The sequence below is a fragment of the Hibiscus syriacus genome, unplaced genomic scaffold (assembly GCF_006381635.1).
Source record: "Hibiscus syriacus cultivar Baekdansim isolate YM2019G1 unplaced genomic scaffold, ASM638163v2 tig00110328_pilon, whole genome shotgun sequence".
Lineage (NCBI taxonomy): Eukaryota > Viridiplantae > Streptophyta > Magnoliopsida > Malvales > Malvaceae > Hibiscus > Hibiscus syriacus.
The window spans coordinates 4,176,192-4,202,636 of NW_024062685.1; the positions used below are offsets into that span (position 1 = coordinate 4,176,192).

The window sequence follows — 26,445 nt, forward strand, 5'->3', positions numbered from 1 at the left end:
AACTATAAGAAAATTTTAATCTGCTGCAGTCCACGATACTTTGATATCATCTCCCACACTTTATGCGTATCGGCATTTAAAATTCCAGACGTTGCAGAATGGTGTTCGATAGTTTATCAATGAATAATTCCCAACGCCATTGACCATTATGATCCACCATAGAAGAAACCGACTGTCGTGGAAGATTATCTCGCTCTACTATATTAACAACAAATCTTGCCAAAGGTCCCACGTCGCTAAGCCAATCCTCCCTCCAAAAATCTACATTACAACCATTACCAATATTCCAAACAAAACTTAGCCGCACCTCATTCCATACTTGAGAAATACCCTTCCAAACATGCGAGCTTCTCGTGCAATTAATGGATTCGGGGATCAATTCCACCCATTTATATTTAGAGCGTAACACTCTAGCCCACAACTGATCGAAATTAACCACCAATTTGTAAGTTAGTTTCATGAGAAAAACTTCATTCTGAACGCTTAATTTCCGTAGACCCAGACCATCGTTAATTGTTGGTTTGCAAATGTTTTCCCAATGAACAAAAAGTACTCTACCTCTATTCTCGGCACTACCCCAAATAAAACCTCGAATTAACCGTTCTATCTCTTCACATATCCCTTTTGGAAGCATCGTTTATTGCATTGAATAAGAAGGAATTGCCGAAAGTACTACTTTTGCCAAAATGATTCTCCCAGCCAAGACAAAGATTTTTCCTTCCACCCTGTGAGCTTGTCACGGACTCTTGAAACAATATAACTATACGAAGATTTCGTAATCCGATAATGTAACAGAGGGACTCCCAAATACTTGCCCAAATTTTGAACTTCTTGAAAGCCAAAAGAAGCACTAATTGAATTCTTCAAATCCAAATTCATATTCTTTGAGTAATAAATAGTAGTTTTCTGGATATTTATTTTTTGACCCGAGAAATTGCAGAATAACTCCAAAATACCTCGTATAACATTACATTGCTCGATAGAAATCTCGGCAAGGAGTACCAAGTAATCTGCGAAGAATAGATGGGAGAGAGCAGGCCCATTATGACGTAAGTGAATAGGTTTCCACCTACCATTGTTTACCGCTCCAACTATTGCATGCCCCAACCTCTGCATGCACATCACAAACAATATCACCTTGACGAAGCCCTCGTGATGGATTAAACTAAATTAGGAACAAGTGATGGATTCATTTATAACTATCAATGGGTGAAGCCCAAATCCATGAACTGTCAACTTTCCTTCATCACTCCTCGTTTTTATCTCTGAACTCCGAAGATCGTTAAAAAGAAACGATCGAAGACTAAGCGTACCGAATTAGTTCATATTATTGGGGTGAAAAATGAATATCAAATTTTGTATCATTTTCTCATTATTTCTTCGCAACGTAATCGCCAGAGGCGGAGATCGCATCAATCCTTTATCTTCAGCTTCGGGTCCTCTTTTCTCACTCTGCTTCAGTTTACAGCTTAACAGTTGTGAATTGCGATTCCTAATTTTCTTTACTGTTTGATATGTTTTGCATATACACGTTAATAAATTTATGTTAATAAAAAAGGAAGTCCAATGATCTTTGAGTTTTTCTTTGGTTTGACCGGGATGTTTTGTTGCAATTCGGTGATTAATTTACAAATGATTGATTTTCGTCTGGCTGTTTCTCTCTCGCTTCTAGATTTAGGGTTTCCAAATCATGGTTATGTCGTTCTTGCAAGGCACTTGTTCGAGGACAACCAAGCTCGCCACCCGAGGTTTTTTTTTCATTTCCTTTTTTTAAAATGAAAGCTGGTTAAATTTTTGGGTTTTGTGAATAATTGGAGGAGTTCTTTAATTACAGAACTGATATTACTCGTGGCTACATGACTAATTCTGAATTAGAGAAGGCGGTGAAGGAATTTGGGCGAAGATGTAGTCACATTTCTAGAGTATACAGGTGGTTATTTTTATTTTTTCTCCTTTTTCTCGCTTATGATTTTTCCCAATTTTTATGATGAAATCAAGTAGGAACGAATGAAGTGGTTTAATGTTCAAGTAGGAATTTTTATGATCTTTCCATGGAGGTTATATACTCATTGGTAATTTATTACTCTCTTTGAGGGCATTTTCAATATCGGCATCAGTATTGGAAAGAGCGTGCAAGGTTTCCCCCTGGTAATAGTTTTGTTTCAACTTGCTTCCTTTTCTGTATATACATGTCCTAATGATTTTTGTTATACTGTTTTGAACCATTTGTGATTGTGTGGATTATTCTCAATTTCATCCTAGTGTTTTATGATTCTCTTTGTTTAGTTGGTGATAGAGATCTCTGACAAACCAGGCAAGGAAGAGCCTGAACCTGCGTTCAAGGTAAATGATTTAATGCTTTATTACCTATAAAGGTACATGGCTAAGAACTTATGTGAAATCATGATTGTTTTACAAATGATTCCCTTAACACATGGTTAAAAATTTAGAAATTGAATGGAAAAAACTAATAAAATAAAAATGGAGAAGGAAAAGGAAATTTGAAATGTTGAAACATTAAAAGCTTTTATTGGGGGAATCATATATGTAGCAACCTGGTGTTAGAAAGGAATCAATGTAGTAGCATCAATAGAGAATTACTCAATTACAGTAAATCTTCTCGTGGACTGTGCTGTCTTATGTGCTTTCAGGAGGAAAAGTATTGGATGTAGCAATCTGGAACCTAATTTGAAGTTGAATAATGGTTGAAGAAAGTTTCAACAGTAAAGGTTTTAAAAAATGAGCACCACAAGTGTAGACCTCTGTTTCCAGATTTCACATTCTCTGATAAACACCTTTTTTTCTCCCCTTCAACAACTTTTTCTTGTTCATTTTTATTAAAACGTAACCTGTCCTTTATCAAATATTTCACCTATTTTTATGACAATGACTGAGAAGGTGAATTTCCATGACAATTCCTTTCCCATCTTGTCATCATGATGAATGTTCTTTGTATTTTCTGTCAACAGTGATTGGAGACTTAGAGTTGTTTTCCTTTCTTTTGCATCATAAAGGCTCAGTTTTTGTTCAAAATGTAGTTAATTAACTTCTATTTAAGGAACTGTTATTCTATGGGTAAAAATCAAATCCTGATTTGCTTGAAATTGCAGTTTGTTGGTAATGTTCATGGTGATGAACCTGTTGGTCGTGAACTTCTTATACTTCTTGCGAATTGGATATGTGACAACTATATGAGAGATCCATTGGTATTTTTCTATTCCTTTTACTTCATGTGAGTGTATTTCTTCTTTTTTCTTGTATGATGTTGTGAATAGTATTATGTGCATTTTTCAGTTTTTTTCCTTAATATTTCCTGGGTTGCACTGTGGTTTTCTCACCTATAATCATGCCTTGCTCGTGGGTGATTTGTTAAAGCATAATATTATTTGAATATACTTTTATATTTTCAAGTCGTTTCTGAGACATTTTAGAGACATTCCCCTCATTCCATGGTCATTGGAACAAGTGGTTGGCTTGAGAACTGAATTGTACGTCTGAACAGCTATAAAATGTTTTGTATCTGCATTCGGTAATTTATTCTGATGCATTTGACACAGTTAATCTTTAAAAAAGGTTGCTGTTATATCCATACTCACCTTATCCATAAAAGGATGCATATGCAATCATGTGAGTGATTGGTAGGGCCCAGCCTACTATTCATATGATCGCATTTTCTCAGTTAAAAATCCAGTTGATTTTTCATTCATTCTTCAGTAAAAAGGTTGATCTTCCTCAATTTACAAGTATTACTTTGATGAAATTATTAGATGACTCACGTCGATTAGGTAAGCTGTCTGTTTACTTTTGTCTGGTTATGCATGCATGTCACATTCATCTTTCAGAATTGTGGAACACGTGTTGCTGTATTTTTTACCCTCATCATATTCTGTATTTTAAAAAATTTCTAACCTGTAGTATTTTTTGTTAGTACAGGTTAACTTGATCGTTGACAAGGTTCACCTTCACATACTTCCATCAATGAATCCTGACGGATTTTCTCTTAAGAGACGTGGTAATGCAAATGATATTGATCTAAATCGAGATTTTCCTGATCAGGTAACTCTTGCAATGTTGCTTTTAGTTTGAGACATTTGATTTCAAGTTGAACCTTACAAATCAGAAGCAAATGGATATTTTGAGACTGTATGTATCTAATGTTGAAGAGTGTATTTTGGTTTTCCGTAACTTAACGAACAAGTTCAACTTAAAAAAATCCTAATTGAATCATTGGTGTTAAGGATTATGCTCTTCCCAAATCTGGATTGATATTCTAATTTGTAGGATTTATTATAGTTTCGTAACATCTTGTAGGAAGGTGGGATGCAGACTAAATTAGGAACGCTACACAATGGTGAATGAGATGATTGAAAGTCCATTCACTACCTAACATTTTCTAGTCAACTTGACATAATAATAAATGACATGTAAAAACTCCTTTTAACAATACAACACAAAATTTCCATTTGCTCCTTATGACCTTTATACACAATATAAGTTATATGTCTGTTTTGTTTAATCATGGAAAACCTTTGTGCTTTAATATTTATTGATGTTCCGACTTGTAGACTTTAATAAAAATTTCAGATTAAGTTTTATTATTAAAGGTTGGGACCAGTGTTCACATTTCTATGATTATTTATTGTTATAGAAGAATCTAAAAAGTGAAAGCACTTCTTGATATAGTGGACTGATTGGCAGAGTTGAAAGCACTTCTTGATAAAGTGGACTGATTGGCAGAGTTAAAAACTTGCAATTATAGGTTGATTTGAGATCATAATTCTTAGGGTCGGTTTTAATTTATTTTTCATGGTAATAAAAGTTGTGAATGGCGTATTATAGCTATCATATATTTAGTTTGGCTAATAATATCAGAAAGGGATATGTTTTCTACTTGTATTTTTCATCCAAATTGTTGAAAATGATCCCAAATAAGGATTCATTTTTAAGCTTTAGAATTCTATTGGATCCTGTCATTATGTGTGCACTCTTATTTTAGTTTCATAATCATTGTGTGTTGCTTTTAGTTTCTTTTTAGTCCTAGATTTTAGTGGATTTACTCCTTTTCGCCATATTAAATGACCACTGTTAATAAAATCTGCCAGTTTTTCCCCTGGAACAATGATGAGGATGCACGACAACCTGAAACAAAAGCAATTATGAGTTGGTTGAGAGAGATACATTTTACAGCATCTGCAAGTTTGCATGGGGTAATATTTTGTTCTTGCTTCTCTTGTTTTGTATTTAGTAATCTGAGTTCTTTTGTTATTGGATTTTGACAGTAGCTGTTACTTCTTCTTTGTCAAAACTTTTAGATTGCTTTAAGTTCTTGACAAAAGGTGGTAAAACACTGTATTTGAAGATAAACATGATAGGCATAGAAGAGCTAAATAAAAAATGATACGGAAAAGGTGCTTCCTTTCACCATTAATTTTTCCTGGCATCATTTCTATTTTCCTTTATTTTGAGTATGCAAAGATGCTTTTGTCACCTGACTCTATCTTTTAATTCTAGTGAAGTTATATGTATCTACATGTTTTTGTATATGTATGAGTTGCTTTGAAGATAAATTAAGTGCTAGTTGGAAGTGAATGCATTAAAATTTAGGATTTCGTTTTGCAGGTCAAGATAATGTTGTATGTAATGTACCTCGATATTGATCAAACTCTTCATTTTTCTTACGTACCGTTGTCTGACATACTGTTAAGTTATACATGGCTCTCAATATGTATGTATGAATTGCTTTGTGAGATAAATAAGTGCTAGTTAGTTGGCAGTGAATGCGTAAAGAGTAAAGCCTCTGTTCTGCAGTTCATGATAACGTTGCATGCAACGTACTTCTATACTGATCTGACTCTTTTTTTTTCTTCTTGAAGTACCCTTACCCAATATCGTCATCTTTCAGACATAAGTGCAGGGATATTACCTCCAAAGACATGGAAAAACTTAAAAAGGAAATTGAACATACCTGTGTTGGATATTACCTCCAAACACATGGAAAAACTTGAAAAAGAAATTGAACATACCTGTGTTGGATATAACCCATGTCTGAGTCTGACACTTAACCCGTGTTCAAGTAAGACAAATGTACGGGTATATATTCAACTGTAGAATCCTGTGTTAGGTGGCCAAAGTAAGGGCAATAAGAAAATTTTAACTATATACTCCGGCAAACCAAAGATATGGAAAACTAAAGCCTGCTATCCCTTCATGTACATACAATGGACCATGAATGTTTTATTGTTTGGTACACATATGCCTGTTCTCATCCTTTAATCTTTGATTTAAGCTCTGATTTACTGATGCTTTTTTTTTTTTATAGAAATAGGGTAGGCCTCATTAAAAACCCCCTTCTTAACCTCCATGTTACAACAATAACATGAAGGGCATTGGAAGGAGGAAAAGAGTGCCTAGTAATTTATTAATATCAGAATAAAATAAAGCCATATCCTAATAAGCTTCTGTTACAACATAAGACTTAAAAACCCCACAAAGAACATAAATAACCAACTCAATAGTAGAACCACCTAACCCATACCCTCATAATCAACCTATACCTTCTTTAGCTAATATATCCGCTTCACAATTAGCAGCTCTTAAAATATGCCTAACAATAACATATCTACTCTCCACTAAGGCAGCAACATCTTTCACCAAAGAGTGGAACATAGGAGTACATAAAGCCGGATTTTTAATCCATTTCAGAGCAGTTAGTGAATCCGATTCGATGATGACCCTTGGAAATGAAGCCAAAGCTATCTCCTCCATAAACAATAGCCCTCTTTTGATAGCCAACAATTCTGCAAGAATAAAAGGACCCCCACCAATCCTCTCAAAAAACAAACCATGCTGTAGCCCTTTAGAATCCCTTATCAAGTCACCTATGCCTCCTTTATCCCACTCCTTAGACATCGCACCATCAACATTTAGCTTAACAAAACCCGAGGGTGGAGGAACCCAGTAGGAGGAAGAAATACTACCCTTCTTCCTTCTTACCTCCAAATCAGCTAGTCTCACATCACCCACAAGAGAACTGAAGTGAATCTGAACATCTCTAAATCTCGAAACAAACCATGATGCAATTCTAAAACGAACAAGGAAGAACAATAGCGGACCATCTATCTTTCCTTTTTGCACTTCCAAATCGACCACAACACCGCCCTAGGGATGAATTTCCAAATTTTGGAGTTCGGTACTAAATCATCCCAAACAATTATGAAATATAGCAGTGTCCGAGGAGCAAAAAAAGATCCCAAACAATTATGAAATACAACAGTGTCCGAGGAGCAACAAGAGAAACATTCCAAGATGACAAGAATCTACTCCACAAATCCTTACAACCTCGCAATGTACAAATAGGTGAGAAACCGACACCACACACTTACTACACAACGGACAAGAAGAGTCTTCAATCCCTGTTACTCCTCGCTTTATCAATTCCTCTCTAACTGCCACTCTCTGGTGAGCAGCCTGCCAGACAAAAGTTTCCACCCTTGGAGGAGCAACCCCTGCCCATATAATGATGTCCCAAATGCCTTCATCTTCCTCATTGCCAACCCAATCAAAATAGCACTTGACACAAGATTTAGCTAAAAAACAGCCCTCCCCATTTCTTGTCCAAACCCATCAGTCTTCTTGCAAGGATGATAGAGATGTAGTATTCAACAAGGACATAAGCTGCAACCACTGTTCCACCTCCCAGTCCACCAAATTCCTTCTCAATCTTATATCCCAGCAGCACCCTGAAGGAGAATTTTCTCTAAACTCTGCAACTTTACCCTCTTTATTTGTTGATAGAGCAAATATTCTAGGGAACCTATCTTTTAAAGGAATCAAACCCAACCATGAATCCTTCCAAAATTGCACTGATTTTCCGTTCCCCATCTTCAAACACAAATTCTTCCTCAGAGGCTCAGATAGTCCCCGAAATCATCAGAATAAAAGAAATTGTTTAAAATTCCCTTCCAAATCCAAGATGCCAGAGAAGACAATGAGTTCACAATCAAACACGAATTACACGCAACATACCACCTTTTCCACCATAATTCCTTCTCCGTAACAAATTTCCATACCCATTTACCCAAAAGAGCTCTATTTAGGAGAACCAAATTCGGAATTCCCAATCCACCCAATGAATATTCCTCTTCTCAGACGAACCCCCCAAAGGAAGACAACCATAATGGAATTCAATTTCTTAACCACACCCACTGGAATTCTAAAAAGAGAGGAAATATGGGGGAAGAGAACACAAGACTGACTTCACCAAAACTGCCCTTCCAGCTAGAGATAGGGAATTAACCTTCCAACCAGCCAATTTTGAGTGAAATCTTTGAACAATTGGCTCCTATAAGGCTGCAGAATTCCTCTTGAACCCCAACGGTAAACCTAAGTATTCTGTTGGAAAAACACCCACTGAACAACCGATTTCCGTAGCCCAGCCTACTAACACGTCCGGTTCCACATTAATACCATAGATTTTACTCTTAGATAAATTCAATTGCAAACCCGTAAACAATTCAAAGATTAGCAACACCCTTCTAACATTCTTCAAGTCTTAGACAAAAGCCTTGCTAAAGATAATGAGGTCATCCGCAAATTGCAAATGTGACAGCATAAATAACCTCTCCTGATTTCCTAACTCGAAGCGCGAAAAGTCCTTTTTCCACTGCTTTAGCCAGCATCAAATGTAGCAACTCTCCAACCAAATTAAACAGCATTGGAGATAACGAGCAGCCCTGTCGAAGTCCTCTTAACGTTTGAAATTTTTCAGTAGGTGTCCCATTAACTAAAACTGAAATTGTTGCTGTTGACACACATTGGTTAATCCAATAAGACCACTTAACCCCAAACCCCATTTTACACATTATTTTCATCAAAATAGACCAATCTACCGAGTCATATGCTCTTTTAAAATCTACTTTAAACACAACCCCCTTCAAACCCTTTTTCCTCCAATAATCAATACCCTCACTTGCAATAAACGAACAATCCATAATTTGTCTCCCCGGAATAAACGCAATTTGTGAGGGACTTATTATTTCATTAATGCAAAGACTCAATCTCCTAGCTAGTACCTTAGATAGGATTTTATATAACCCTCCAAGGCTAATTGGCCTAAAATCTTGTAGCCCCTCCGGATTCACCCTCTTAGGAATAAGAGAAATAAAAGAATGATTCACCTCCGAGTCTCATTTCGTCCCTTGGTGAAACTCCCTAAAAAACACCACCAAGTCATCTTTCAGATTACCCCAAAATTTCTTTAAAAACCCCAAATTCAAACCATCAGGGCCAGGTGCTTTGTTGCTATCCGAATTGGCAATTGCATCCCATATTTCATCTTTAGAAAATGTATTTTCAAGAGCCCTGTTTTGATCTATTGAGAGTTTTAAAAACTCCAAATCCAAATCTTCTACAACCAAGGTATCCTTTTCGTTAAACACCCCTTTGAAGAAATCCTCCATTGAGTTCTTGATTAAAATAGGATCTGAAATAACATCACTGTTCACTTTTAGGTTCTTAATCCTGTTCATCCTTCCTCTAGCTCCTGCACTTTGGTGGAAAATTCTTGTATTCTTATCTCCTTCCAAGCTCCAATTCATTCTTGATTTCTGGAGCCAAATTGATTCTTCTTTCTTGTATAAATCCCATAATTCTTTCTTCGCTTCCACTAAGAGCTTCATAGATACCAATGAACTACCTTGATGCAAATCTAATTCTATCACCTGAATATCATTCTCAAGTCTGTTAATTTTTGCAGGAATGTCAAGATAACTTTTTCTAGACCATCTTTTGACCGCCCCCTTAACACCCTTCAACAGATTAGAAATTAGAAATAGTATTGTTCTTTCCATGTTTTCGAAGATTCTTCAATTCCTCCTCCATCATCTCACTAAAACCAGTCTCCTCCAATACATAATTGAACAACCTGAATGGATTAGGTCCCCAGTTAATTTCATAGTTTTCCAGCAGAATCATGTTATGGTCCGAAACAGACCTAGACTGCAAGATTTGAGTAATCTTGGGAAACAATGATAGGAACCTCTGATCAACCAGAAAACGATCCAATCTGACATACGTAGGGTCTTCCTTGTTACTGCACCAAGTAAAACGACCTCTAGACAACGGTAAATCTACCAATTTTGCTTTATACACAAACTCACTGAAATACCCAATGAAATTGAATTTACAGCACCACCTAATTTCTCCTCCTGAGCCAACACTGCATTAAAATCCCCTCCTACACACACAGGGCCATTCACAGTCTCTATAAAAGTCAAAAGCTCTCTAAAGAACTGCTCTTTTTCTGACTCCACACTTGGACCATATACATTTATTAAATAGCAAAGCTCTGAGATACCTTCAAAAGTACCCATTATTGCCGTGAATCTCTGCTGTATAATTTCTTGCTGCACAACAAACTCTTGCTCATTCCATAATGTTATTATACCTCTAGCAGAACCTTCAGCCGGTGAAACTAACGAACCAGTCAGCAATTTTCCTCCCATTTTCCTCAGTAAAGAATGACTCACAACTTCCAATTTCGATTCTTGAACAAATAAAATTAAAGGTTTCTTCTCATCAACAAATTTCCTAACAACTCTAGCTTTTACCCTCCTACCCAAACCCCTAATATTCAAAAATATTATTTTCCAATTAATCATCTTTCTCAATTAATCATCTTTCTCAATCAAAAACCCTATTAGACTTCAGCCCTTAACTTCCCCCGTTCAACTCTCTCTCCTTAACCGAGGAAATTGCCCTTTTCATAAATGCCTTTCGCCCCCCTCTGAATGTAACTCCCAACAATTTGCTCACATTTCAGCATTCTAATGCCTCTGCCCCTCCCTCAACCTCATATTGACATACAAAGTCTAAACTTGTACCTGCACAACTCTTAGCTCCCCCATCCTTGATCTCGAGTAAACACGGTTACATAATCCTCTTTCTGATTTACTAACTGAAACAGTCTTCGTCGAATTTCTGGGTTGGGGCGAGAGAACAGTCCCTGACTGACCAGTAGGCCGAAACTGTTCAACAATATTATTTGTTGTTGGGACTTGACAAACTGTGCTTAATCTCAAACCCTCTGTATCCAGCCCACTCTTCCCCATAATTTCCAGGCCTCCTTGCAGCCCATTATCCCGGTCAACCTTGTCAAGCTCTAAAAAATCACCTCCCATACTTTTCCCAACTACTGTACCTTCATTTAAATTTCCTGATACAATCTGATGGGTGGAGACAGCTCCTGCAGCTGTCAATTCCTCACAAAAGTCAACTAAAGACATATTTTTTGAACCTTTGTTCAAATTCAAACACTCGAAATTTGCATTCTTGCCTAGCTAGGAACCTTGAACCCATGCCTCCACCTTATTTTGGGATTCTAACATATCCTGTAATCCCGCCTGCTCTACTTGTCTTGTTTGAACATTTTCCTGGCTCCAATCCGAGGAGTTCTCTTTCCATGGATCTTCTTCAGAAACATCATCTTCCACCATGTCTGTTAACTCAGGAAAAAATTCCTCACAGCATTCAACCTTCATTTTAATCAAGAACTTCCTCCCATACGTATTAATAATGATATGTTCTAGAATATCAAATGAACTCTGGACCCTGAGAAGCATCTGTGCCACTCTACAATCCACTCTTTGAGCAGTTTCTTCCTTAATCTTCACTAACTTGCCCCATCTGGATGCCAAATTGGTAAAGAAAGGAACTGACCAACAGTTTAGAGGAACTCCTATCATGGAGATCGCACAATAGGCTAAGGGAATAATCCTATCATCCGAAACAGGTTCCAGTCTTTCAAACCAGAAGGACAAAGCTTCCCACCTATCTTCCATCGCATTACTCATCTCCTTCTCCGACGAGAAAACTACCAGGCAAGCGTTCTTAGCAAAACCCCACCTTATCACCTTAGCTTTGAAGCCCTCATTCCAAATGGCCTTTTGCACAAACTCCACTTCGAAAAGTGCCTTACAAATACCAGTCAGGGATGATTTCAACCATGCCCTTTCCTCCACTGGAATAAAAACTTCCAAAGGCTTTCTAACCTCCTTCAAATTTGTATGGATGTTCTCTTTAACACCCTCTTGATCTTTGTTCACCCCAACTACCGTTTCTTTATACGTCCTACCATCAAGAATCCTATTCAGCAGTTCCGCCTTCCCCACCACTTCCACTGAAGATGATTGCCTTCTACCCTTCACCCCTCCTGCTTCAACACTTTTTGCACCTTCCCCTCTAGCACCTAACTTACTCCTCCACCCAGATACCTTATCATATTTCGCTACTGACACCACTATTCTCCTCCCATCCACCATAACATTGTTCATCTTTTCCACTGCATTGTACAGATCCTCCTTACTTCCAAAATGAACAAATACAAAACTACTCACCTTATACTTCGGTCTTTTGTTAATAAATGGGATGAACACCTTAATTACTTTGCCATGGTAACTAAAACATTTCCATAATGCACTTCGATGCACTCTCCTATTGAGATTATCAACGAACGCAGACCATGAACATCCTCCTTGGACTTCACTGGCTTTGCCCACAGAAAACTTACATTTTGAAATCTCACACTCTCTCGCTAACTCTCGCTCCCATTTTTCTGCTGCTCATTAACACTTTTACTGATGCTTTTTTCAATTTGGTTACTGCTTTCTATTCATTTTTTATTCTTCTTTTGGCATAAAAAGAAAAAAGAAAATAGCAAAAGTATCAACCAAACAGTGGCTTAGTGAGTGTGGACTTTAATTGTATAAGTTTTGTTATCATAAAATTTAGATGGCGGGCTTTCAGAATGGGAAGGTAGATTCAGCGTTGTTGTTCTTCATTTCACGTTTCAGAACTGTTTCTTGGTTTGAAACATCAGTTAAGGATGTTCATTTTCATTTCGATTCCTTGATGGGGGATTTAAAACTAGCAGATCAACATGTCAATCTGAATAAGAGGTATCTTCCTTCTTCTAGGTGGAGTCCTCCTCCGATAGGGTTCTTAAAAGTTAATGTTGATGGTGCAATGGTCAAAGGTTGGGATAAGGGTGGAATAGGTGGCTTGATTAGAGATGGCAGTGGGATGGTGCTTGGGTCATTTTCAGAGACGGTAGGGGGAGGTCCTCCCTTACTTGCAGAGCTTTTGGCGATCAAGAGAGGGTTGATTCTTATTGAGGAAGTTGAAGCTTATTTCTTTTCAAATCAGAGGATCATTTTGGAATCGGATTCTTCTAATGCTCTGAAGTGGATTAATAATACGAACCTTAGTACTACTTTGTTTCATTCATTGGTAAGGGATATAACTTCTACTTTGGAGAGGAAGGGTATTATCACAAGGCTCATCTCGAGAGCAGCAAATTGGGAAGCGGATGAATTAGCTAAAGCTGGTATAGGATGACCTTTAGGTTTGTGTAATGGTTAAGGTGTTATGCCTTGGTAGTTCTTATTTAGGGAGTTTCAGGGTATGTTTTGTTTTCTGATTTATGGTTTTCTGTTTTGTAAGAAGTTGTTAGCTGTTGAGGTGTGGAGGTGTATTATTGTTCTAATTAATAAAAGTTAGAGGCACCCTTTTCCTCCTTCCAATGTCCTTCATGTTATGTTTGTAACATGTAGGATAAGAAGGAGGTTTTTAATGAGGCCTTATTTTATCAAAAAAAAAAAAAAGATCTAGTAAATGCTTTTACCTTCTAGGGGGCATTTGGTTCACGGAAAAGATCATTACCAAGGGGAATGATCTTTTCCGGAATGGTATTCTCATGTTTGGTTCACGAAAAAGATCATTACCAGGTAATAACTTATTACCAATAGTAGTTTTTTTGGGGTTAAAACGGCGGGAATGTCATTACCTCCAAATTCTTAGGTAATGAACAATTCACATCACTTTGGACATAAATACCCCCGAAATAATAAATTTTTCATATGAATCCTTCTCAATTCTTATTTTTCGTGCTTTACTCAAAATTATAAACTTAATAACAATAATATACAAATAGTTCAATTTAATAAAATATTACTAAATTTGAGTAGTTAAAACTATTTTATAATTTTTAATATTTAGGATATTAATTATTTTATAATTTTATGAGGTGAAAATATTAGTTTTGTAAAAATGTAATTATTTAAAATAATATTTAATTTCAAATAATATTACTAAATTTGAGTAGTTAAAGCTATTTTATATTTTTAATATTTAGGCCAAATATATTATTTTATAATATTTAATTTTGAGTTATTAAAAAATAGATCTTATACATTAAAAATAATATATTTTACCACACGAGATCACAATATTATTTTTCATGTTATATATATTTTTTTTGATAGGAACAATAGGCTTCATTAAAAACCACCTTCATGATTAATGGAACTTGGAAAAAGTTCCTTAATTAGCGGAAGGAGGAAAATAGTGCCTTGGAATTCATTAATAATAAGATTAGAACATCTGAATACAATGCCCTATAGCTTCGTTAAGGAGATCAAAACCTAAATAGTTACAACCTTAAATACAACATAATGATCAATCAATTCCAGCTTTAGCTAGGGCATCAACCTCTAAATTAGCTACCCTATTAACCCATCTAATAATACCTTCAAACACACTAAGATTTTCAATAATATCTTTAACAATGTAAGCATAAACATCAGGACATGAAATGAAATCCTTAACCAGTCAACTGCCACCCTGCAATCACTTTCAATGATTAGGCGTTCGTTGAACCTGTGTCGAATAGTTTGAAAGAAAGATAAGCCCTTAAGGATAGCTTTCAATTCCATCAAAGTAGGAGGCTCTGGACCTGCAGCCTCCTTATAAGATCATATGATCAACCCGGAGTCATCTTTCAAAACACCACCTAACCCACTTCTCTTCCAATCAGCGGTAGTAGCAGCATCGACGTTTAGTTTGATGAAGCCCTTTGGAGGAGGGGACCAATTAAACACAGTTTTAATCGGTTTAGAGTAAGGAGAACAAGAATCCCCTAATGAAGGATCCGAAATAAGCAAATCCTTGGAGATCGAAACTTGTTTGTACTTAGCTAAATACCATGAAGCCAGCCTGAACCTAGCTAAAAAGAAAAGTTCAGCTTGATCTACCTTCCCTCCTTCAAACACAATATAATTCATGAATTTCCAAATGGTCCATAGGACAACCCCTGGAATAAATGACCATATGGTTGAATTAATCCTCAAATCAGCCCATGCTAGAAGAAATATTTTTGCATCAACATGAAAGACAGACTGAATCTTCTAGAACTTCATGAATTTATTCCAAATAGTCCAAGCCACCGAACAATTAAAAAATAAATTTGAGGGTGTCTCATCACTCTGTTTACATAAAGGACACAAAAAGTCATATTTACCCTTCATCTTTTAACCAGAACTGACTTCACTGCCAACTTCTGTAGAATAGCTTGCCATACAAATGTCTCCACTCTTGGAGGCAGCAATCCCTTCCAAATGACATTCTTCCAGAAATTAACCTTTGTCGAACTTGATGTCCCTGAATTACATTGACTAACACAAGATTTGACAGTAAATATCCCGTCTCCAGTGCCTTTCCAGACTAACATATCAGATGAATCAACTGAAAGGGAAAAATTTGAAATGATTGTCATCAAATTAGACCACTGCTCATATTCCCAATCATTCAATTCCCTTCTCAAGTGTATATCCCAAAACCAGTAGCTTGAACTGAATGCACCAAACTCAGATAATTTTCCAGTCTTGTTTATGGAAATGGAAAACAATCTTGGAAAAATGATCATTAATGGATGATCCATAGCCCAAACATCTTGCCAAAAACGAATGATACTCCCATCACCTACTTGAAAACTGTAATTGCTTCTGATTTTGCAGCCAATAGGGTCTTTTTTGAAATGATTGTTCACCAAGGATTTCCATATCCAAGAAAATTTTGGCGTAACCTTACTGTCAAATAGCGGTAATGTTGAGTCTAAATTGTATTTAGAACAAATCAATTTCCTCCAATCCACATTCCTTTCATTTGCAAACCTCCAAGACCATTTTTCTAAAAGAACTCTATTTACCATGTTGATATTTGGAACCCCCAACCCACCTTCGAATTTCAGTTTGCACACAATGGACCAACCCACCCAATGAATCTTGTTTTTTCCATTTCCTCCCCATAAAATATTGGACATGATTGAATTAAGTGACTTGTAAACCGAAGCCGGAACTTTAAACAATGAAAAATAATATGTAGGAAGCGAGCATAAAACTGACTTAATTAATACCAACCTCCATGCCAAGGAAAGTGAGGATGCCTTCCAACTCGCCAACTTCTTGTTGAAACTGTGAACCACTGGATCCCACAGAATAGAAGAATTTCTTTGTGCTCCCAGAAGAAGTCCCAAGTACTCTGAAGGAAAGCTACCAACTGAACATCCAACAACCTCTGCCCATTCTCTTACTTCCTATTCATTCGAATTAACCCTAAATAGTTTAGACTTTTTTAAGTTCAACTGGAGACCAGACATAACTTCGAAGACCCGAAGAACTCTCTTCACATTCATAACCTGCTTCTTAGATGCACCACAGAATATTATAAGGTCATCAACAAATTGAAGGTGAGATAGTTTGAAAGTCCCCTTCTCCCTGCTAATAACCATACCCGAAAAAAAACCTTCTGAAACAACTTAAAGGATCATAAGATTAAGAAGTTCCCCTACTATGTTGAATAACAGAGGAGACAAGGAACAACCTTGACGAATACCCTTTGCCATTGGGAATTCCTCTGAAGGAACCCCATTGACCAAAACTGAAACAGAGGTTGTGACACATTTGGAGATCCAGCCAATCCATGTAGAACCGAAGCCCATTTTCCTCATTACTTTGAATAAAATAGGCCAGTCAATTGTGTCATATGCCTTCTTAAAATCAACTTTAAAAACACATCCCTTTAAACCATTCTTCCTCAAAAAATCAATTCCCTCATTAGCAATTAAAGAACAATCCAAAATTTTTCGACCGGGGATGAAAGCAAATTGAGAAGGACTGATAATGTCTGAAATGCAACTCCTTAACCTCCTTGATAGGCACTTAGACAAAATCTTATATAACCCACCTACTAAACTTATAGGTCTATAATCTTCAAGGCCACTAGCATTCGAAATTTTTGGAGTAAGAGTGATAAAAGTATGGTTTACACCATGTTCCCACTCTTTCCCCAAATAGAAATTACGAAAAAATCTCATAATATCCTCCTTAAGAACAGGCCAAAACCTCTTGAAAAACCCAAATTTAAACCATCCGGCCCCAGGATTTTATTACTGTCACAAGACTTCAAGGTTTCCCAAATCTCATCCTCAGAAAATTCTCTCTAACAGCCGACTCTGGTCCAAAGTAATTCTGTTAAATTCCAGCCTTATATCATCAATTTCCAGGGTTGTAAATTTTGAAGAAATACTCCCTTGTTGTAGCCTTTATTACATTCGGATCTTGAATAGTCTTTCCCATAATGTTCAGTGCATTCAATGCATTTAGATTTTTTCTTACTGTAGCACAAGTATGGATGTATCTTGTATTACAGTCCCCATCTTTTATCCACCTTGATCTAAAATACTGGAAACCGACCTGCTCCTGAATTTTATACAATCTCCACAATTCTGCTCTATGAGTGTTCAATTTTGCTAAAACTTCTCTATCTATAACACCTTGCTGCTGTTGTTGGATGATCTCTAACTTATGAATTTTCTCTTCTAATTCGGAAATCAATGCTCTTGGATATTGATCTCTCTTCCCAGCCCACTTCTTGATTGAACATTTGGCATTCTTCAGAATATTAAAAGCACCCACTTTCCTTTGATTTTCTTACTATTTTGAACAGAAGACTTAATCAAATCCTCAAAACCTTCCTCATCCATCAAGTAATTGAATAATTTGAAAGGTTTTTTACCCCAATCTACACCCCTATTCTCAAGAGTTATAGCATTGTGATTTGACACAAACCTTGGAAGAATAGACTGAACTATGTCGGGGAATGCAACCAAAAACTGACTATCAACAAGAAATCGATCCAGTCTTACAAAGGTTGGATTATCTTGGTTATTACACCAAGTAAATCTGCCTCCAATCATAGGTAGATTAATAAGACCAGATTGTAGAATAAACTGACTGAAAATAGTCATTGAATTTCTGTTCTGCGCTCTGCCAATATTTTCTTCTTCATACAAATAAGCATTGAAGTCCCCTCCTACACAAACAGGACAATTTTGACCACTTAAGTACAGTTTAGTTCTAAAAAAAAAACTTGTCTTTTCCTCCTCCACTGATGGACCATAAACATTGATGAAACCACAACTGGAATTATTAGCTCGAAATTTACCCATAATGGCTATAAATTTGCTGCTTACATGTTGATTTTCCAATTCAAAAATATTATCATCCCAACAACACAATAAACCCCTTGAGGATCTGATCGAAGGAGATTCAATGACACCTCTGAGTTTGTTCAACCCACTCCTAAAAAAAGACCTTTGAAACTTCTCTGTCTTTGTTTCTTGCAACCATAGAAAAGTAGGATATATTTTAGAACATAAATTTTGAACAACCCTCTGTTTTTCTTTTTTACCCAAACCCCTAACATTCCATGAGCAGATGATTAATTTTGTTTTCATCATTGTAAATTTATGAAGATCCCCTTAAATGTCTCCATTCGAACTAATCACCACCTCCAAGCTCGCCTTGAATGACCCCATTCGATACTCTCTCCAAGCTCATGATTTTTTCCAAAAAGGCTTCTTTTACTTCCATGAAAGACACCCCCAAAAGCTTACTAACCTCCCATGTAGCTAAAGCATCTTCCAAAAAGTCGGTAAATGCTGGAGAGAAGGTTGTTTCAATGCTCACATGTTCAAGTGCTTCCCTTGTCAAATTTTTTTTGGCTTTTCTGATCAACAAACCAGATTTGAGACTAGAGCAGTCTCCTTCTGAAAACCATCCTTCAATCTTCGTATCCACAATTTCGTTCGACGAACCTCCAACATTAATAGAATACTTTTTCCCAATGACAATGAAGTCTGCAGTAGAACAAATCTGTTGAGTAGTATTAAGATCCGCTTGTATCCCTCTCTGACTAACTATGATTTCCTCAGATTCAGGTATGAAATTCAGTATATTCCCATGCCAATGTATCATGTTCCTCGACCTCTTATATACCCTTTTATAACTACACATACTTCTAGTTTCTTGCAGATCAATGTTTTTAATAGCCTTTTGGAACGATTTAACTTTATACCCTTTGAGTTAATTCCTGAATCAAAAGTGCTAGATTTAACCAGCCTTAACTCTGCTTCAATAACTTCTTTTCCAGCACCATCGAAATGTTCTTCATGTTGGCTATTCTCCATAACTTCGTTAATTCTGCTGCCATTTTATGTTGAATTATGATTTTGAACCATTTCCCCAAACTTGTTGATTTGGAAAGCTGGTCCAATAAGAATAACCTTGAAATCTCTTAGCCCAGGCTACCCAAAATCCTCAGATTGAGCCTGTGATCCATCAGCCGAAAAATTTGAATTTCTAATGCCTAAACCAGCAAACTCCCCCACATTTATACTCCCAATGTTATGACTTTCTGACAACCCACAATTAATGACTTTTCTTAGTAAGGAAAATCTTGAAGACTGTTGTTCCTTCCCTACTTCAAATCCAGAAAAAACTCCCTGGTCGAACCAATTGTCAACTCTCAGTCGATTTTCTACTGCTGCACATGCTGCATCTTTCTCTCTTTCTGACAGTAGGCTATCTTCTTTATCAGCAGACTTCATCTCTTCAAAAAAACCTCCATCGGAACCTTCCACCGGAACATCACTGAAAAAGGAACTTGAAAACTCGCTTTCCGATCCAATCTTGATACTGACTTTAAAGGATCTTCCATATGAGCCAAGAGTGATCACATCCGGAACATCAAAAGGACTTGCCACCCTCATTAAAAATCTTGCCATTGTGAGATCTTCTCTTTTTCTAGTAGCATCGTGTATGTCAACCAGTGTTCCCCATCTCCCAACTACTTGCTCGAAGAAAGATTCATTCCAGCATAACAAAGGGACCCCAATTAATTCCACCAGATAGAAGGCCATTGGGACACCCTCATCATTCAATAATGGTTCCAGTTGGTCAAACCATGGATTCATTTCCTCTTTCCTCTCATCCATATGTCCATCATCTCCTCGGTTGAGTTAAACACTATAACGCAAGAGTTCCAAACATGGCCCCATTGAGCAATTTGAACGTCAAAACCATCGTTTACTAAGGCCTTCCTAATCAACTCAATCTGTAATGAGTGTTTAACAATCCCGGTTAATGACCTTTTAACCCAACTTGAACTTTCCGATGGAATATACATTTCTAAAATGTTTTTCTTGACTTTCCCCCTGTGAAAATCATCTGATAACAGTTCCCTATTCCCATAGCACTTCTATTTGACATCAAAGCATCTTTGTAAGTTCTGGCATCTCTTATACTTCTGTTAGAGTTATCTACCTCTTTGGACTTTGATGTCTCTGCAATATCCTGACTGGAAACCTTCTTTGAGAACATGTTCATCCCCACTACCCTTGATCGAGATTCCTTGTATCTTGCAGGACTAATTGTAATCTTCTTCCCGTCTATCAATACACCGTTTAAGGCTTCAACAACCCTCTTCAAACCAACCTCACTCTTAAAATGAACAAAAGCAAAAGTGGAAAACTTGTATTTTGGATTTCTTGTTTCTTTGGGAATAAAAATTCTCATAATAGGACCATGGACAAAGAAAATTTCCCTTAAAGAATGACGAGGGTATCCCAAACCTCATCGGAAACTGACTTTGCTTTCGAAATCTCTCTCTACGTTTTTCTCTCTCTCACTCATATTTTGATTCTGATATTGCAACAACAGACTTTCAAAGAGACATGTCTTCCTTTTTTATGTTATATTATATTTTATATAAATAAATATGATACTTATGAAAATTATTTAAAATTATAAGTTAATAATTATATTAATTATATGTTAAATGTATTTTTTTTCTTTAAACTTAGATAGTGTAATGATTAAAATATTTTTATAAATTTTCATTCAGATTTTTATAATTTAATATTAAAGTTTTACTTGTTAAAAAATATATATTACAAGGATAATTTGGTAAAATATACATTCAAGTAATCTTATATTCTTCCAGCCAAACACTGCAATCTTATGTTCCCGCTAAGCAAACCAAACAGGGTAATACAACATTCCCAGAGAAATGTTACATGCCGGTAATCTTTTTCCCAAAGGTAATCTTACATTCTGTGAACCAAACGCACCCCTAGTGTTGTACATATTAAGTTGTCTCATTACTTCAAATATATGATGTTGTTAGAATGTGGCTATTAATTTGTTCTTAGTTAGAAAATATACATGAGAAACATAGTGAGAAAGCCCTTATTACCAATTTATTGTTGACAGGGTGCACTTGTTGCAAACTATCCGTGGGACGGCAGTCTGGATAAAAGGTGATTCTTCTTCATTATCAGCTTTAAAGTTGCAAAGTTGCACCTACATAATCATTCAAGTTCCTTACAGCTTCCGTCTGCTATTTGAAGATATTGTGTCTAGGCATGTTAGATTATCAGGTGTTATATATAGGCATGCTAGGCTTCAGACTTTATTCCTTGTTCCAGTCATACATGTCCAAATCCTTTTTAAGCCAGCAATTTAATTTTCTTGATTTGGTTATTTGAGGCTCACCTGTTAAATTATCATGGATTGCGTATTTCCATGTTGTGGTTTTCAGGCTTTTGTTTCACTTCAGTTCTTTTTATTTTCGATGTCGGCATATATTTTATTCAATTAAGTTGCAACAGAATTTTTAATAACTTCCTGGTTGATTTCACCATGATTATGTCTGCAATAATGAATGGTTGTAGTTTTATGAATCCCCATATATTTTGTTTAATTCATAATGAGTTTCACTTGTCACAATGTTGCTGTTAGTAACGCAACTCTTCTATATTTCTACACCTTATGAACAACATAAAATTGGTTTCTTTTGCTATATTACTGCAAACTGAATCTTTTGAATGCAATGCTGGATGTAGTTTCTCATATTCATATGTGTTAAATCAGGAAGCATTATTATGCATGTCCTGATGATGGAACATTCCGGTTCTTGGCAAGCATATATAGCAAATCTCACTATAACATGTCTTTGAGCAAGGAATTTGAGGGAGGAATTACAAATGGAGCAGCTTGGTAAGCAACTTGTTTGCTGGTTATGATTATAATTTGATTACCATGCAAGTTTTCTCCATCTTTTTTGTAGTCTGCAATATATGCCCATTTTTCATAACTTATTCTGTTATTTACCATTCAGCAAGTGTTCAACTTAATGCAGGTACCCCGTATATGGTGGCATGCAAGACTGGAACTACATATATGGTGGCTGTTTTGAGTTGACCTTGGAGATTACTGATAACAAATGGCCTAATGCCATGGAGGTTAGACTTTGTCTGAGTCATCTTTCACTTGATAATATTAAGGACTTGCATCGTAGTATCTCTATATAATTATGTTATATACCAGTTCTGGAAGAACTTTTCTTTTCTTTTGGAGAAAAAACATTGAATGTTGATTAGAACTGGTTTTTAGGGAATGACAATAAGCTTTTATCTAATTTGTTAAACCTCCCCCCCCACACACCCCAAAAAAAAATCCCAAGACCCAACTGAATGGGGAGTGGAATCAGTCTAGCACTCTTTATGCTTAGCTTGAATTGTATTCTTTAGTTTTGAAAGGTGGACTACCTCTACTTTTCTTATTTTTCTCATAAAAGCAAGTAATGGAAAGATGGATAGGAGTCTTACTTTTCACCTATTACTCTTTGCTTCTTAACTTGTTATTTTTTTATTAACTTCACAACTTCACAAGAAAGTGCCTCTTCTTATCAGACAAAATCAGGAATGCCTCTTTTGTGGTTTTTCATAAAATTCAAATTTCTGGTCATAGAGGTGTTCCTCACAGCTGTCTGGAGTGATTGTTCTTAGTTAGAACCTTAGGCATTGAGATGTTGAATTTTACTTTAACGGTTTGCCCCATGCTTCTCTTAAAACCAAGCAATTGGTTCTTTTGACAGTGTTTTGATGCAATTTGTGGAGCAGGCTTTTTTAATGTGGTAAAGAATGTTTTAAAACAAATTCGTTTTTCATAAGTTTGCTTTAGTTGTAGCGAATTTAATGTGGTTTCCTCCTAGTTTATGTAATCTAGTTTTCTTTGGTTTGGTGCCTTATGGGTTCTTTTATTTATCTTGATGTTGTCAAATATGGAATCCCATTTATGCTGATACTGATGAATATCAGAAATTATATTGCCAAAATAGCTCTATGGAATTTAATTAGGTGTTTTGGTCTTTTTTGTGTCTAGTCAAGGTCCCTCCTTGTCATTGGCAGGTAGATTGGTGCTTATTAAATCGGTTTTGTCTTCTTTACCTGTATTCTTTCTATCTTTATTCAAGATGCCTTCTACTATATGCAAGAAGTTAAATTCTTTGATGGCGGCTTTTTTATGGGGTGAGGGGGTTGAGAAGGAGAAAATGCACTGGGTAACTTGGGATAAGATTTGCAATCCTTTGAGTTGTGGAGGTTTGGGAGTTGCCGACTTGAGATATTCTAATCGAGCCTTGTTGGGAAAGTGGGTGTGGAAGTTTGCTAATGAGAAAAATTCCATGTGGAAGAGTTTCATATGTTCCAAACACGATGTTAGTTGTAATTCCATGGATATTACCAAGGTCTTCTCCCACAAGGACTCTTGGATTTGGAGGGGAATTGTTAATAACTTCACCAAAGATGATTTTGTTGGAGGTTGCCTTAGAGCCCATGCGAAGTTACAGGTAGGGAATGGTAAATCGATCTCGTTTTGGAATGATACTTGGTTAGGGGATTTTCCTTTGAAAATCCTTTTCCCTAGGATATTTGCTCTTTCTACAATTCAACGGGGCTTGGCTGCTGATTTTGGGATCTTCGATTCGAATAGATGGGAGTGGAATATTAAAACGAGGAGGAATCTCTGTGACTGGGAAGTGGTTCAGTTGGTGGAGCTTTTGGATAGACTCAAAGACATTAAATTAACCGAATCTTTGGAGGACTGTTTGTTATGGGATGGAGTGGGGGATGAGCTGTTTTCGGTTAAAGCTTGTAGGAAGTCTTTTTCCTATTCTAATGAAGATTCATTCATGTGGAACAAATTTAGTTGGATGGGTTTAGTTCCTCCTAGAGTTGAGGCTTTCCTATGGCAAGTTTCCCATAAAAAAGTACCGGTGAGAGTGGAATTGACGAAACGGGGGGTTCCCTTAGGGGATGATATTCTTTGCCCTCTCTGCAACCTCTGTGAAGAATCTGTTCAACATCTTTTAATTTCCTGTCAAGTTTTGTGGGAATTGTGGAACAAAATTATCGGCTTTTGGGGTATTTCGTTAGTTTTACCTTCCGATCCTCCCTCCCTTCTTAGCTCTTGGACAGATTTGATGCATTATTCTGCCATGTGGAAGTTCATTCCAACGGCAATCCTTTGGTCTTTATGGAAATTTAGAAATGAAATCATCTTTGATGGTGGAAAGCTGGACAGATTTGCTCTGTTTCTCACGGTTCGGCTCAGGTTAGCGAAATGGTTTCTAGCAAAGTTTCCTTATCGCTATATTCAGGTGGATTTGTTAATTGGTGATCCTTCATTGGCAGACAATTTTTCGGTTATTAATGATTTGAACATGCCGGTGGTTTGTTGGAGTCCTCCAACAACTGATTTTTATAAAATGAATGTGGATGGAGCTGTTTGTACTGTTGGGAGAATTGCTGGAATTGGGGGTATTCTCAGAGACTGGAATCGGACAAAGCTGATGTCTTTTTCAGAAAATGTTGGTCCTACTCCTATCATCGTAGCAGAGTTGAAAGCCATCAAGAAAGGAATAGACATCTTTGTCTCTTCAGAATGGGCATCGAAGGGAAGACTAATTGTAGAATCTGATTGTAAACTAGCAGTGGAATGGTTGAAAGATCAAGTCACTGCCCCTTCTTTTCTTTCTAATTTAGTTAAGGAGATAGCATCTACAATTTCTGTGTATGAGATTTTTGTGAGGTGGATTCCGAGGTGCTGTAATTGCGAGGCTGATACTCTAGCAAAGGAGGGGATTGGGTGATGGTAATTGTTGTTTCAGCGAGTTGGGGAGTTCAGCAGTTAGGATTTTTTGCAGTGTGTTTAAGTTTTATGTATCTCGTAGGACTGTTTTTAAGTCTTATGTAATTCTTTTGCAAGCAATAAAGTCTGGCACTCTTTTCCTCCTTCCGCTAGTTGGTTCTTACCCTACGGTAAAGGACCTCTAAGAGGGAGGTTTTTAATGAGGCCATCTATTCCTATAAAAAAAAATTGTCAATAAACTAATTAGCAAGAATCAGTGTTGATACAGCAGTTATCATTTCCCTATTCTGCAGATGCTTTAAATAAATTTTTACATATGCATGGTCTTTCCTCCATTTTATTTTCTCTCTTAAATATATGAACCTTGTTAGCTTTGTATCATATAGTGTAGATAGTTCTTAGGTTTTGGCAGCATTACTTTATCTTATTTAGCTTTCGGCTTGGTTTGAACAGTTAATTTAGATAGTATTCATTCTTGTTTTTACTACATTTTGTTGCCTTCTCTCATCTTCTTTTCTGATTGTAATGTGCAGCTTCCTACCATTTGGGAGTACAACAAAATGAGCATGCTAAATCTTATTGCAAGCCTTGTAAAGGTAGACTGCAGTTTCGCTTTAAAAATGTCTATTGAAAATTGAAATAGATTTCATATTCTTTCTGCTTCTTTTTTGTATAAAAAATATTTTTCTAAAATTACTTACTGTGTTGGAGGATTTGCGGATAAGAATCTTAAACATTCAAGGAAGTGGAATATTTTTACAGTTTCCTGTCTACTAATTATTGATCTATGTGACATGTCTATTTTCAGACAGGAGTTCATGGAAGGGTCTTTTCTTCAGATAGGGGAAGGCCATTGTCTGGGTTGATCACAATCAAGGAAATAAATTACACGGTATTATTTTCACACAAATCTTAGTGCAAGGATTCTGATTTGAAGTGTATCAATTTATTCAGCGGCATTAAAAGATTGCAATTGACTTGTCGGAGTCGCTTTGAATTTGTATATACTATGATCACCGAGAATCCATCATTTCTCCTTAGAATGGAAAATTTAATATGCTTATATTTTACCTGTTATAGGATATTAGAGAGCATTTTGGAATCTGTGAAGTTCTCTTTTTCTCAGTTCAGGATGCAATTTCTGCAGAATTTTGAGCACTAGAAACCTGGAATACCTTGAGGATATGCTTCATAATTCTGTTTTCCTTTATTTGCCAACCTGTTTTGGTTATTAAACCACTAATTACTTTGCAGTTTGCACCAATCACTTTAGGAAAGTGGA

General features: G+C 36.4%; 1 protein-coding gene across 3 annotated transcripts; it reads left to right on the top strand.

Annotated features, from left to right (window-relative positions):
* The first annotated feature begins 1,266 nt into the window (after positions 1–1,266).
* LOC120118509 (carboxypeptidase SOL1-like) lies at positions 1,267–26,410 on the top strand. Of its 3 annotated transcripts, none has more exons than XM_039138540.1 (13): positions 1,277–1,436; positions 1,679–1,748; positions 1,835–1,930; positions 2,118–2,148; positions 2,287–2,343; positions 3,111–3,206; positions 3,934–4,056; positions 5,103–5,207; positions 21,444–21,490; positions 22,104–22,229; positions 22,372–22,474; positions 25,697–25,759; positions 25,972–26,410. In XM_039138540.1, the coding sequence occupies exons 1-13, from the start codon at positions 1,343–1,345 to the stop codon at positions 26,077–26,079; spliced, it is 1,119 nt and encodes a 372-aa protein (XP_038994471.1). In that variant the 5' UTR covers positions 1,277–1,342; the 3' UTR covers positions 26,080–26,410. The 3 variants fall into 3 exon arrangements, with proteins under 3 accessions (XP_038994472.1, XP_038994471.1, XP_038994470.1); XM_039138539.1 differs by having other exon boundaries at positions 1,282–1,436; positions 1,673–1,748; XM_039138541.1 differs by lacking the exon at positions 22,104–22,229 and having other exon boundaries at positions 1,267–1,436; positions 1,673–1,748.
* The last annotated feature ends 35 nt before the right edge of the window (positions 26,411–26,445 follow it).

What these genes read in the sequence shown, in the direction of transcription:
- LOC120118509 (XM_039138539.1), top strand. Translation starts at nt 1,343, where the DNA reads ATGAATATCAAATTTTGTATCATTTTCTCATTATTTCTTCGCAACGTA. An exon ending in TCCTTTATCTTCAGCTTCGG is followed by an intron (nt 1,437 to 1,672) that starts GTCCTCTTTTCT and finishes TCTCGCTTCTAG; the next exon opens with ATTTAGGGTTTCCAAATCAT. An exon ending in AGCCTGAACCTGCGTTCAAG is followed by an intron (nt 2,344 to 3,110) that starts GTAAATGATTTA and finishes TTGAAATTGCAG; the next exon opens with TTTGTTGGTAATGTTCATGG.